At 44.6% G+C, this 15379-nt stretch overlaps 1 protein-coding gene across 1 annotated transcript in view; it reads right to left on the bottom strand.

Annotated features, from left to right (window-relative positions):
- RCL1 (RNA terminal phosphate cyclase like 1) overlaps positions 1 to 9370 on the bottom strand; it is a 32014-nt gene extending 22644 nt beyond the window's left edge. Inside the window, exons 1-3 of the mRNA XM_084224933.1 lie at positions 9224 to 9370; positions 6553 to 6624; positions 5565 to 5740 (exon numbers count right to left, since the gene is read on the bottom strand). Of these exons, the coding sequence (XP_084081059.1) occupies positions 5565 to 5740; positions 6553 to 6624; positions 9224 to 9359 (384 nt within the window). The 5' untranslated portion in view covers positions 9360 to 9370. The remainder of the gene's footprint in view (positions 1 to 5564; positions 5741 to 6552; positions 6625 to 9223) is intronic.
- Between the last annotated feature and the right edge of the window lie 6009 nt (positions 9371 to 15379).

Raw genomic sequence — 15379 nt, 5'->3', positions numbered from 1 at the left:
ACCACTGCATTTTTTTCAATCATCACTGCAAGAGCAAGCCCTTGATTTGGCAGAAAGATCATCCTATCAACAACTTCTTTTTACTTGCTTCTAAGAAGCAGAAGCTTATAGGTAGCTTCTCTTGAAGCACTTAAAAGAATCTGAAGTGGGTAACACATCACCAGTGTACTCCCTTTTAAGCCAGGTGCTCACCAGGTCCAGGTCTGAACAGAACTATCCTTGTCATTGCTCTTCCTAATTCCTAAGACTACAGGGACTGCCCTCTTCTTCCCTCTTCTGAAACTTCAGTAGTCTTGCCAAATGTGATATAAATTATTTAGCAGTGCAACAGCACAGGGAGTTACCCAAGACAAATAGCTGTGGAGAGACAGGATCAGGACAGCATGACCAAAGAGAAGATAAACACAGATGAAGAAAACAGTCATGAGGTAGAGAGCATTTGAGGAGGCAGATAAAAAGCACCCTCTTTCCCATGCCTTCAGCCAAAATTCATAATTCTTGAATTTCATTTTCTCTGCTTTGAAGAGAGTGCAAGCCACTGACAAAATTGCAGCACATACCTCACCTACAAATCTGTGAACATTTTGTTAGTGGTACCTGAGAAGCTATGAGTGTATGTTGTAGCTCTCATTTACAAATCCTGCTGAAAAACACATTTTCTTTTTTACAGAAAGACATTTGGTGCTGTTTTTAGTATCAATATTTGAATGTCTACATTAAAATAAACAAAACTGCAAGCCAATGCTTAACTTCTTTTAACTTACAAAGTTTACAGTTTTTTAAAGCCAGGGTACCTTGCTTTGGCCCTTCAATAGTATTCATTAACTATACAAATTTGACTTTTGGAGTAAAGCCTTTACTAACATGCATGTGCACAAGCATGTGAATACCACTGGCAGAAGTCTCAACAAGCTGATCTGGTTCAAATTAAAATTACACGTTTCTTCCTCCATCTCATGAAACAAAACATACAAGTAAAAAATAAAAACTTTACTGCGTAGGCTAAGAACTCAAAAAACTTCAAGACCTGTTGCAGTTTTCAGTCCTCAGAAAAATTCCAGGCATAATACTTAAGAGGTACCAGACAGACAAATAATAAGACTAACTGTTCCAATTCTGCTGCCTAAACAGAGGAGGCAATCAGCAGTATTTGAAGAATGGGAAAAGGCTGTTCTGCCTCGCAGACAAGCAGGGAGTTGGGCAGGATGTGAAGCAGTTCACTGAAAATCACAAAACAGCAGCTGAACTGAGCTGTAAACCCATTTTTCTATCCTTTTGCCTATCCTCAGCCATAAACCCCATCCCTTAGCTCCCCTTGGAGGGCAGTTATTCCACTTCCAGAACAGACAGCATAACACCAAGTTGCACCTAAACAGATACATCATACAACTGATGGTATACCTCACCACAAATGACAACATTCTAACTCACATAAATATTGCTTATTCGCAAAGCTGTGTGATGCAAATCACTTATCACTTGCCTCTAAAGAAATCTACAGTAGCTAAGAAAAAGGTAGTAAAGTAACTTTAAGAATCCCTTATCCAGTGCAAAGGTACTAAAAAGAACCAAACAAAACACCCCGATGGAGACCCTGCAGCACATGGATACCTGAGAAAGGGAAAAGCACCAGTTGGCCTGTACATCCATTGGCATTCCACAAATCATGGAGCCCCACCTAACATACAGTGCTACATTTCGCAAAAAAGGGCCTAGATTGGAAGAAGGGGAAGGGAAAAAACAGTTTAACAGGGAAGAAAGAACCATGGGAAGAAAACTAAGCAGGAAAAACTTCTACAGACAACTGCTGAATTCTGATTAAGATTAATGATTACTGCTTCTAAGCTAAATTTCATATACTAGTCTCATGTCAGCATGACAGCCATTAGAACTCAAAGCCCCATGGTATAACTGTAAAAAACTTCAACACCTGGAAACACAAACATCAAGAATGATCACTCTAAAACAGGGTACTGCAGCTATATCTAAATGTCAGAATAACAAGACATAGAGAAGAAAAGGAAAATAGGAGCTACCAATTGCGTGCCACCTCCATTCCCTTCAAAAAGGCACTTTACAAAGGGCACCCTCTGCATACATAATCACTCTACAGAGAAACTTCAAACTGCCTCAACCCAGTCCCACATGGCTGGTGCCACAAGCCACCCAGGGTCAGATGTCACCAGTGACAGCACAGGAAAACATATTGCAAGTGTAGGCTGCCAATGAACAGTCTAGGGTGGTGTTCCCAAAGGCTTATCTCTTCCTGACAAGTGAGAGCAGAGTAGCACTCCTTTCACCCATATAGGATGTATCACTCACACAGTAATAATACTGTGCATCATTATCACAGAATCATAGAATGTTTTGGGGTTGGAAAGGACCTTAAAGATCATCTAGTTCCACCTGCCCCTGCCATAGGCAAGGACACCTCCCACTAGACCAGGTCCCTGTCCAGCCTGGGTTTGAACACTGCCAGGGCTGTGACATTCACAACTTCTCAGACTGATTTGTTCCAGCATCTAATGATGTACCAAATAATTTGGATAATATTATTATTTATAATGTCAGCACAGTCCCACTCAGAACAAGTGCATGTTCAGTGGCCACAGTACTCTTTAGGAGTGGATGTCCTTTAGAATCTCTTCCTCTCACCTGAATCTCTTCTACTCTCCTCATAGCAGGAGATCCACAATATTCCCTTGCAAAGGAGATCCCTGACAAGGAGGTCTCTGGTGAAGAGCAACCTCAAACCACACAGCAATCACATCCCAGCAATCACATCCCACATCTCAATACTTCTGTGTAAATGGCTGTAAAAGCCAAGATCTCAGTGCTGAAAGCAGACTTCACAAAGCTCAGTGGTCAGCCTACTGTTCCCTGCCACCATGACAGAAAGGTCACCCTCCCCTGGTTGCACACATATTCCTGCCACTTGCCTCCCGCTGGCTACGGTTCTTCATAAACTGCACCAGTGCAGATTCCCCTTGAGCTCACAAATCCTGCCAGCAAACCTGCTCCAGCATAGGCTCCTCTCTCCACAGGTCTGTAGGTCCTGCCAGGATTCTGCTCCAGTGCAGGTTTCCCAGGGGTTCACAGCCACGTTCAGGCATCCACCTGCTCCAGCGTGGGGCCCTGCACTGGCTGCAGGCAGACATACGCCCATTTATGGGTTGCAGGACAGCTGCCTCACCATGGTCTTCATTAAGGGCTACAAAGGAATCTCTGCTCCAGCACACGGAACACCTCCCATCCTTTACTGGCCCTGCTCTCTGCAGGGCTATTTCTCTCACATACTCTCACTCTTCTCTCCAGCTCCAGGTAATTCCACTGTCCCACCCCCCCACCCTTTCTCCTTACAGCTGTCACCCCAGCAGTGCTACCACCATCACTGATGGGCTCAGACTTGGCCAGCAGTGGGTCTGGCTTGGAGCCAGGTGACATGGCCTCTGCCAGATGAAGGGGAAACTTTTGTCAGCTTCTTACAGAAGCCACCTCTGTAGCATCCCAGCTCACGAAATCCAGCCATGCAAATCCAATACAACCCACTAAACTGAAATAGAGAGGTTGCTACATGAAGAGCAGCTGGTAAAACACCTAAACTTCCACACTGTTGTCACACTGGTTGGCCTTTCCACCTTTGGAAAGCAGAAAACATACAGATAGATAAACAAATTCAAGCACCTCTTTTTGGGCAAGCATAGGTAATAATTCTGAGTTCACTGAGTTTATATACACCCTCTGTCTACTGAAAAATAAAAATCAAAATCTATTTAAAACCAAGTTTCCATTTACTTAAACATACAAATAAATTAGAGTAACACTTAAATTTGTGCTCTTAGTCTCAGAAAGCAGCAGGGATATGTGTTATACCAGACAACTTGTAGAAGTCCTCTAAGTACCTTATTGGTGTGCACAGGATTAATGTTTACTCAGTAAGTTAAACAGATATAAACCAGGGTTAAAACAATTTTAGGACCTGGTATTCAGTTACAACCATTTAAAGTTAGCAAGTATGAGCTGAGTCACAGTAACTGAAGTTGTTACTGTGTTGTCAGTAAGAACTAAAACATAGTCTCTACTATAGCACAATGAACCTAAGATGTAACTCTTTACGTGCATTTGATTTACACTCAGGGTACAGAGCCTGGGAGTCAGTTGATGTATGCCAACCCACTTTTCTAAGTTTTAGCAAGTGCAAGTACCCTTCCAGCACAAAATGGCCTTAATTCTTGCACCCATTTGAACTAAGATAGTTTAATCTCAGGCCCATGTGACTGATGCCCAAAAGGAGATAATTTGCAGAACCAAGACTCCATTGCTTAGATCAGTGTCCAAATTTACTTGAAAGCAATATGAACATTGGACTACTCTTCATCTCCAGATTATTGCAAGAATTTGTCCATTGTGATTAAACAGTCAACAAAAAAGGACTTTGATTCTTCATACTTTCCAGTTACAATAAGTAATTTTAATCACAATGACTGAAAGGATAGCAAAAAAAACTTCCTCTTTTTTTCTTATAGTGCTGTGTGCCACTTTGATCATCCCTTGACTCATGGGGATGTCTCACAGAGCCACAGGTGAGAAAGTGAGTTTTTAAAATGACCAGAGAAACACAGTTGAAAAGTCATAAATTCCAGCAGGACTCAGGGGGTTGCATACTATCTGTAGTTATACTTCACAGGTATTTCTATTCATTTAAACTGGTTACATTTGCAGATTACAATGTGTCCTTAATTTACTCAGAGGAAAACAGGCAGTGTCCAATCACCATTCAAAAAGTAAAGAGTAATGCTCCTCTCTAAAGTAGAAATTTATGTTTGGAGTTTCTGGAAAAAAAAAAAGTAAAGAGCGTGACCACTAATCATTATTTCAGCATTCTGATCATGTCTCCCACAGCTCACTGCTGTAACAACACTGGTACAAAACAAAGGACTGGAGATCAGTAATAGAAACCAAGGCAGGCATTTCACAGCCATTTAACCTACCACACCTTCTGGCATGTTTCTGAAGAACCAGAGAGCTATTACATACTTTTACTACTCTAATTGCCTAATCATCATGTGACTCCTGTTCCTAATAGAAAGAAGGCTTGACAGCAGCAGTGGTATGACTATGTCCAGAACACAACAGAAGAGAAAGATTCCTTCCTTTGGCACTCATATTTTGAAGACACTTTCTTCCTTATAGAGTAAATACAAGTGTGGGGCAAGAGAAATAATCCATAGAAATTCTAAGATAAGAGAAGAACCAAACACCAAATGCATTGTGTGGCACGGCCACACACTGCATTTAAAAAGAGTTTGCAGGGGAGAAGACAGAAGCCACACAGAACTGAACGTCAGTTCAGTCAGCAAGACTACAAACTGAAGTTTAGAGTATGATACACTCTAGTTTAGCAGGTGCTTCTTTGACTCAGAGAGTTTGCTAACGCAGCAACAATGGATACTTCTGGATGTGAGGGATGCTAAAAATTCAACACGTTTTAGACACTTCTTCCCAATCTTGTTATTTTAGGGGGAAAAAATAGCCTTCTATGATACTTAAACTTTATTACTTACTGAAGGATCTACTTGATCATTTGTTACTCCCCTCAAGACAATCTTCAAAGGATGCTTCATGAAAGGTGCCAAGCAGAGCAGACTTTCCAAGTAGTAGCCAATACCACGGCTGGGGCTGCAGTCATGTTCCAATGAGCCTCCGTACAGAAGACCAGGCTGATAATACAAGGTAGTACCTGGGGAAGGGGCCAGGGGAGCAAAACAAATGAGAGCACTGTAAAACACTGCCATTAAAACAGCACAAAAATACTTTGCAACAACGTATGAGGCAAATTGGAGGCAGAAGAAGGAAGGCTAAAAGCACTTCCAGCACACTATTTACATGTCTGTAGCCAATAAATGGGTCAACATATGAGTGTCTGTCTGTCCTGCGCACCATTTTCTTCCTTTCCCCTCCCTCTAAAACCAAGGATCTCTTAGCCATCTCCAAAATGCTGATACAAGCAATTATTATTCTCCACAGAAGCTAAACCTTCATCAGTCTATTAGGTCATTGGAGTCTTGGCATATCTGATGCTAATTCATTTGCCTTACTTACCATCTAAAGATCATTAAAAAAAAAAAAAGAAAAAAACTCAGACCAGGTGAGGTCTTCACATGGAATGCTCTAATCAAACTCTTTTCTAAGCATGAATAAGCAAGCAGTCTGGCTAAGAAGTAAGCCTCTGTAGAGGATAAATCTTCTTTTCCTTCTACAAAAATCAATTCTGGTACAGAGGAACCTTTGCCCTGTGCACTGTGAAATCCTGCATAACTAACAAAATACTAATTTTAGTTCTTGGTCAATAGAGCTTCCTTAGCTCTCTGCGTTATGGTGGAGCACTGACCTTCTTGCATGCGATCAATTATTACAAAACTTGTCAACTTTGTTATTTCTGATCTTTTCAGTCGATCTTATCAGAGCACCTACCTCTGTCAAGACAAGACTTCCATTCTACTGCAGAAATTCATAAATCCTGGAGACCAAGCAGAAAAAAAGAGATCTCACCTGTTTGGTTTATTTCAATCCGTGAGCCATTGGTCACTTTGTCGATCAGGCGAATAAAACTTGCTTCAAAATCTAAGGAGTAGAGCACAGACAGAATTGTAAAGTTTCTTAGAAGTTCAACATCTTACTTGTACTTTTATCCTTTTCTGCCTTCCGTGACAGTAAGGCTACTCTCACTGTTCAAGTTGTGGTATAATGCCAGCACACGTGAAAAGGCAATTCTCTGTAAAAACTGAGATGTTAATGTGAGCCTCCACACTTAGAGGCATCTCAAATCAATGGAGACGCCCTCAGATGCAGCAGCTGGAGTAGTCACATTCCTCTACCTAGCACACAGCACATAATAAAAGTGGACATTTCTGACCACAGTGGCTTGAGGGATTGCTCTTGTCCAGGACAAAACCTCTGACAATTTACATTTTGCTCAGTACAAAGCAAAACAGACAAATCATAGCAAACAGGACCCCATATACTGAAGCATGACAAGCTAATAACAGCTTCACATTATTTTCTGTAAAAGTGTTAGCTTAAAAGAAGGGGACATTTAGATATGAAGTAATGCCGCTGTATATATGTTCCACAAACCGAATTAGTTGTTTGCAGACTCTAAAATTTTCAATTTCCAAAACAGTTTTGGACATAGGGCTAGAGAACGCAAGTCATCCCACTGCCTCTTTTCTTGCTTACTGTGTTCACTATACCTCAGTTTCTCTCAATTGTGTGGACACTCATCCAGAGACAAGGAAAAGGACAAGTAGATTTGACCCAAAATAAAACCAAAAGTACCAACCAACCATAACCAAAAGGGAAATAACACACACCAAACAAACAAACAAACAAAACTATCAAAACAAACAAAAAAAACCAATCCAAAACAAAAACACCTGAAAAAAGCCACCCCAGGAAGAATATGCTAGTATTCTAATATCCCAATACAGTACAGGCTCAGAATCAGGGAAGATAGGCGAATATATGCAGAATTCAAAACCTTGTTAGTTTTAAGAGCCAACAGTATCTGCATAATTGTTTGTAGACAGAACTCAGCAATAATCCTGTGTTACTTCTTACATAGCAATCAGGTTCTTCTGTCTACATATGAGTCTAGGATGTAACAGATATTTAAACCACAGAGCTACCTGCAGAATTTACAGTTTGTCAATATTTGCATAACATGATTGATGCCTCAGTCACACAACACTGGTTCTGCTCTCTTTCTAAACTATGACAGATTATATGCTTACAAAGTTTGTATCACTTTATAAGCACTGGGGCATCTTCTAGTGCAAGAGTGCATCCTTATGAGCACACATTTTACTCTTCGAGAACACCAGTTGCAGTGTTTACAAAAGTTCCACTCATGAAAAGTAAAAAGAGCTGCATGTTGAATTATCAACACAAAACAGGATTTATTGTTATTATTTTTCTGTTACAGTCATAGTTTACACTTGGACCCATACTTAAAAAAGTAAATTCAAACACTCTTTAAAAAAACATGGCAATAGCTACAAACTTCACCACCAAATGCTCCACAGTGATAAAAAATACTTTGGATCACGGTAAATGTTAAGTCAAGCACACAAGAATGCTTTGGCAGTTTTTGAGTAGAATTTTTAGCTACACACCCAAGGCTCCTCAGAAGGCAGAGAAGTATCTACTCCTGTTCTGAGCTTTATAACACGGGGTCCTTGCCCAAGAAATAACTGAACGCTGCCATAATGTTTCTTCCTCAAACTTTATCCTATTGTTTTCTTACTTCAGTTATGATGGAATTAATCCTCAGATGCCAAAGGCTTTGTACGAGAATGACGATGGTACTCCCTAAGAAAAATTTCCCTTAAACAAATCAGCAGAAATGAGAATAAATTATTTCACCTCTTTCACCTTTCCTGTTTCGGCAAACCCTGACAAAAATCAAAGCATAAAACGTGACCTATTAAAGCACACCACGCTTGGGCACTGGCACGCGGCAGAAACGACGGCCCGAGACGGGGAATTAATTCTGCCATCCCGACTGCGAAGCCACCGTCACGGGAACGAGAACCAGCTCCGGGGCTGTGGAGAGGCTCTCGCACACGCAGCGAGCCGGTCAGAGCCCCGCCTGCCCGCTCCCGCACCGCCTCCGCCGGGCGCGGAGCGAACGGGCAGCGCCAGCCCCGTCCCACCGGCGCGGCTCGGCAGGGCAGCACCAGCCCCGGCCGCCCGCACCGGCCCTTGATGGCCCGTTCTGAAAAAAAGGCGTGACCCCGCGGAAGGCAGGGCTGCCGAGCCGAGCCGAACCGGAGGGATGGGGATGGTGCTGCCCCGTTCCCCCCTCCCCGCCCGGCCGGGCAGCGAGGGAGGCTGACGGCAGGAGCCGGCGGGTGTGTGACAGCCCCCCTGCTCCCCCCTTCACCGCCCCTGCCACTCCCGCGCCTTCTCCTCCTCCTCCCTAAGCCCCGCGACCCACGTGTGACAGCTACACTCGAGATGCGCTCAAGGGAGAGCGCATCCACGGGAAGACACCGGGACGCAGCTGGGTCCCCGCTCCTCGGTGGGGCCCGCCCAGATGGAGTTCGGGCTGTCCCAGCTCCCAGTAGGGGTCTGCCCCTGCCCGGCAGCAGGTCCCGGGCACAGCCGGAGCTCCGCCGGTGCCCCGACCTCCTGCCCCGCGGCCGCCGGTGCCGCCGCTCACCGCGGAGGCCGGGGTCCTCCTCCTTGGCACGGATCTTGCGGATCTTCAGCGGGCGCCCGCTGAGCGTGGCCAAAACCAGGCGCTGCCGCAGGAAGTTGCATCCCGTGAAGCTGAGGCACTGCGCCTCGCCCGCCATCCCGCTGCCCACGTGGTTGGGAACAGGAAGCGCTGGGACACCGGCGGGGGCAAAGGGCAGGGGGCGGGCACGGCCGGGCTCGCACCGCCCCCGTGCTTCGCATCCGCCCGGACCCGGCGCGGGCGCTCGGCGGCGGGGCCGTGGCGAGAAGGGCCGGGCTGGGTTTGTCGCGGCACGGGTGGCAGCGTCTGCCTTTTCCTCTGCTCTCCCACCCTGTTTGTTTTCAGTTGAAACTTAAGGAGTGTGGAAGGGTCGGGAGATGTGTCTGACCGGAGCCCAGCCCGCTGCTCCTCCGGGTGATGTGGGCTCTCCTTCGGCGTGCGGGTACGGACGGTCCGGAGCGGAACGTGGTGCCTGCACCAGGGTACTGCCCCCACATCCAAATGAGTCGGTTTCTGGGAACATGTTCCTTAGGCAGTACTTTTCAGTAATTTGTCCCTGGCTACCTTAAGGAAAACAGGGGAGGAATGAGCCCTGATCGCGGTCCTTGGGACAGCCTGTTTGCTTAATGATGGTGACAGAGTCCTGCTGTCTTTAAGGAGGAGACCGACTAAAGCTTTCAGTGTCTTGCTATAAGAGAAACGTCGGTTACAGTGGAGGTGTGACAATGTCAATTATTAGGCTACATTTACGTGCCCGTGAAGAGAAGTTTATTGGAATAGAATACTCTAGTTGTAAGGGATGTACAAGAATCATTTAGCGCTTCACTTCAGGGCCAACCCAAAGGTAAAGCAGGCTCTTAAGGGCTCTGTCCAAATGCCCCTTACACAGTGATAGGCTCAGGACATCACCAGGCTTGACCACCCTCTCAATAAAGAAATGCTTCCTAATGGTGAGTCTGAAGCAGCTTTGATCCAATCCCACACATCCTATGACTGGGAGAAGAGATCAGCACCTCCCTCTCCACTTGCCCTCCTCAGGAAGCTGTAGGGAGCAAGGAGGTTGCCCCTCAGCCTGCTTTTCTCCAGACTAGACAAGCCCTAAGCCCTTAGCAGCTCCTCACAGGCCATGGTGTCCAGTCCTTCCACCAGACACCTTCTTGCCTTTCTCCAGACACCTTCAAGGACCTTCCCATGGTTCTGAAATGGTGGAGCCCAGAGCTGCACCCAGCACTTGAAGGGAGGCTCTGCCCTAACACTGGACACAGAGGGATGGTCACCTCTTTAGAGTGCCAAGGTTGCTGCAGCCAGGATGGGGCTTGCTGCAGCCAGGATGGGGTTTGCTGCAGCCAGGATGGGGTTTGCTGTAGCCAGGATGGGGTTTGCTCTGCTCAGGACGGGGTTTGCTCTGCTCAGGACGGGGTTTGCTCTGCTCAGGACGGGGTTTGCTCTGCTCAGGACGGGGTTTGCTGCACCCAAATGGGGTTTGCTGTAGCCAGGATGGGGTTTGCTGCGCTCAGGATGGGGTTTGCTGCGCTCAGGATGGGGTTTGCTGCAGCCAGGATGGCATTTGCTGCACTCAAGATGTGGTTTGCTGCAGTCAGGACAGGGTTTGCTGCACCCAGATGGGGTTTGCTGCAGTCAGGATGGGGTTTGCTGTGCTCAGGATGGGGTTTGCTGTACCCAGATGGGGTTTGCTGCAGTCAGGACAGGGTTTGCTGCACCCAGATGGGGTTTGCTGCAGTCAGGACGGGGTTTGCTGTGCTCAGGATGGGGTTTGCTGTACCCAGATGGGGTTTGCTGCAGTCAGGACAGGGTTTGCTGCACCCAGATGGGGTTTGCTGCAGTCAGGATGGGGTTTGCTGTGCTCAGGATGGGGTTTGCTGTACCCAGATGGGGTTTGCTGCAGTCAGGACAGGGTTTGCTGCACCCAGATGGGGTTTGCTGCAGTCAGGACAAGGTTTGTTGCACCCAGATGAGGTTTGCTGCAGTCAGGACGGGGTTTGCTGCGCTCAGGATGGGGTGTGCTGTACCCAGATGGGGTTTGCTGCACCCAGATGTGGTTTGCTGCGCTCAGAACGGGGTTTGCTCTGCTCAGGATGGGGTTTACTGCAGCCAGGATGGCATTTGCTGCACTCAGGATGAGGTTTGCTGTACCCAGATGTGGTTTGCTGCAGTCAGGACAGGGTTTGCTGCACCCAGATGGGGTTTGCTGCAGTCAGGACAGGGTTTGCTGCACCCAGATGGGGTTTGCTGCAGCTAGGATGGCATTTGCTGCACTCAGGATGGGGTTTGCTGCCCTCGTGGCTGCCAGGGCACACTGCTGGCTGCCACAGAGCCTGCTGCCAACCAGCACCCCCAGAGCCCTCTCTCCAACCCCAGAGCTGCTCCTCTCTCAGTTTAGACTCGTGCCTGACATTTGTCTAGCCCAGGTGCAGAATCTGGCATTTTGACTTGTCATTTTCACTGGTGATTGCTCAGTGCTCCACTCCATCCACATCCCTCTCTCTGTAAGGCCTCTTGTCCCTCAGGACAATTAACAGCACCTTGCACAGTTGTACAGCAAAAGTCAGACAATTTCCCTTACAAATAATAACACTTTGTATTTTACTAATTTGTTTTCCAGAGACTAAAACTTCTTTTTTAATGCCATGATAGGCACACTCTACAGAAACTGAAGGAACTAAGCCACCTATTATTAGCTGCTTGCTAACTTTTGTGATCAACATGCATAAGGATTTTTGTTGTGTTGATACACTGGTCTGCAAGCTTTGTATCACAGAAAAGCAGAATGATTTAGATTGGAAGAGATCTTTAAAGATCATCTAGTCAGCCTCATGCTATGGGCAGGGGCACCTTCCATGGACTAGGTTGTGAAAAGCCCCATCCAAGTGACCTTCAACACTTACAGGTCCCCATTGGGCATCCACAACTTCTGTCAGTAACTTGTGCCAGTGCCTCACCACCTTCACTGTAGAAAAATTCTTCCTTATGTCCAGTGTAAATCTACCCTCTTTCAGTTTAGAACTCTTACCCTTTGTCCTGTCACTATTTCTTGGTAAAAATTCTCTGTCTGTCTCTCTGATAAGCTCCCTTAAATACTGAAAGACGGCAATGAGCTCTTACCAAGGCCCTCTCTTCTCCAGGCTGATCAATCTCAGCTCTTTCAGCCTTTCCTCAAGAAGAAATTGTTCCAGCCCACCAATAATTTTTGTGGCCCACATTTAGACTGATTGAATCAGGTCCATGTTGCAGAACCACAGAGTCAGAATCACAGAATTGATTAGGATGGAAAAGACCTGTGAGATCTTCAAGTCCAACCTATGACCAAACATCACCTTGTTGTCTTGACCATAGCACTAAGTGCCACATCCAGTCTTTTCTTAAAAACCTCCAGGGACAGTGACTCCACCACCTCCCTGGGCAGCTCATTCCAATGCCCAGTCAGCCTTTTTGTGAAGAAATTCCTCCTAATATCCAACCTAGCTGTTCCCTGGCACAGCTTAAGACTGTCCTCTTGTCTTTCCTGAACTGAGGACTCCACAGCTGGATGCAAAAATCCAGGTGGGGTCTCACAAGTGTGGAGTAGAAAAGGGCAGTCATGCCCCTTGACCAGCTGGACACACTGCTCTTTATGGTCAAGTCCAATTTTTCACATACCAGTATCCTAAATTTCTTCTCCACTTAATCCATTTACCACACAGACTGTACAGATGCTGTGGATTTCCCAGACCCAGGTGCTGAGGCAAAAAATCAAACCCAGAAAAATTATACATCTAAATCAAAAGACCACATCTGTGTAGAAATAAAGCCTAAGAAATTTTATTAAAGGTAGCATGTTGAGAAATTTGTGGAAAATAAGGATCAAAAAGTGACAGCAGTTAAACAGCATTTGTTCACATATGCAGTGCCCAAGATTTCTGAGATATGGGCAGAACTATCTAGAGCTATTCATGGTTCATGTGCAGATGAACTTCTCTGTATTTTTAGAAAAAGAGAGTTTTGTCATGGACAGTTTTGTGGAATCAAAGAATTGTAGCTCTCTGTGTGTAAGAAATTAGTTGCCAGTTGCAGCTCTGATCTAGAATATAGCAGAAAATAGGGTGGGGCTTGGGCAGGTGAAATTCTTTTCTCTTATGAGCTGAGTAGAACTAAGCGAAAACTGAGTGTAAGGTAAAGAACATACATATTTCTCAGAGCTATTAAATCTATGTCCAAACTTCACAAAAAATTCTGAAAAACTTTCTTGGTAAATCAGTGGTTTGTTTTCCTGTTTACAAACAATTAAACTCAGTCAAGTCACTGCATAATTCCTTTGAGTTTCAGAGTTTGGAGGGTATTTTGGAATTCCAGAACAGTGTTAAACTTCATGATCAATGGAGAAGAAATCTGGCACTTACTGTTTCCTGTTTTCAGGGAACAACTTTGTCTTCTTTAATTTCCTTTACTCACAGGCCTTTTAGACAGAATATCAGGGTAGTAGTTACATAACAGTTTGCTGTGAGGTTGTGGATGTGGCGTGTGATAGAGGATGAACACTCTCGCTGAAATCAAGTGTCTTCTTCTGTGAAGACAGCTGTGTGAAAAGCTTTCAGGTGCTGTTGCTAGGACTACACTTTTCACTGCATTGTCTGAACTCTGTGTCTTAGATTTCCATAAAAAATGTCAACTGCGTCTGCTTTGAATGAGCTCTCTTCTGTGGTTCATTTCACTTCCTTTGTGTACTCCCCTGCGCTCCCACACATGTATTTTTAGTTCTGTCCATCCTGTCCTTCTTCTGTGACTTCCAATTACTTGATATCATCTGTTAACAATTTGCAAGTATCTGCTTTATGTCAAGGCATGGGAAAACAAAATTGGAAGAACAAAACAGAAAACAGTCTTCCCCAAAAATTATTCCATTGGCAGTCAGAATTTTCTCATTTTCTCAAGTAACTGAAATAAGATACTTCTGTGAAAAATCACTGGCATACATATTCTGCTGGTATAATGTAAGTATCCTTGTAATGAAAACTCTATCTGTCATAAAAATACCGAGTGACATAAAGGAGGGGTTTTGTTTCCCTGGGAATGCTAGTAGCTTGTTGTGCTAGAAGTTCAAGGATTTCTGGAGTCAGGAAAATTATTTTTATCAACTGCCAAGAGGTGGCACAGAGGGACTGAGTGGCACCTCAGGGATATATACATGTCATGATCTGGGCAACTGTTACAATTTAACCTCAAAATGTAAAGCTATTACTGGCTTACCTTAGTACTCAGGGAAATGTTAATTTTCATTTAATCAGTAGCTGGAGAACATGACAGTCTCCTGATAGTTTAATCACTTGAGAAAATAATACAGAAAAGGTCATTACAGAAACTTCCAAAAAAGGTCTGCCTTCTGCTAATGTATGAGGTTTCCAAGAATGCAAGAAGATAACACTTTTCTCTGAATTTCTGTTAGTTTACATACCTCCCAAGACTTTTCACACAGTCTCAGAAATGCAGCTATGTAACTTCTCTTTTACTTCAACTTAATTTCTTTTCCTATTTATGTTTATTTTGAGGGATGTCTAAACAATCTGTGATGAGTGCTTTTTATAAGACTAAAATTACAAACTCCAAATACAGCTCAAAAGGACCACTGAGACAACAGAGATGTTTTCCAAATAATTAAAATTCTGTATTTGATTATTTTTGTGACTCCAACAAAGTATTGCCATTGCCCGTAACAGAACATAAGCCTTGTACTGAGTTTCCAAGGCATCAGAACAGAAGCTAGTCAGATTTGCACTGTCTGAATGTTCTTTGATCTGCTTGCAGCTTTGGTTTGCTTCCTTTAATTATGAGAGCAGTTTTGACAGGTTTTCTATGGGTAATTTATTTTTTCTTGTATTTATTTTTTCTTTTCTTGGATGCAGACCTGGAGCTGGACACAATTCCAGCAAAAAAGACAAAGAAACTATCTAATATATGTGGAAGGTACTATATATAGTAAAACTCAGATGTAATGTAGAGCTACAGACTAGTGAAGAAAAAGCAAGGTGTAAAATTGTGTTAGCAAGCGTACAAAAAAACTCCAAATGAACCCTGCAGGGATGAAGACGAAACTGTCAACAGAAGCCTGGCATTCTTCCTGGTGAGGGAGTCCAGATGCTGATG

Source organism: Fringilla coelebs (assembly GCF_963513975.1).
Source record: "Fringilla coelebs genome assembly, chromosome: Z".
NCBI lineage: Eukaryota > Metazoa > Chordata > Aves > Passeriformes > Fringillidae > Fringilla > Fringilla coelebs.
This window is presented reverse-complemented; position numbering and strand designations above follow the sequence as displayed.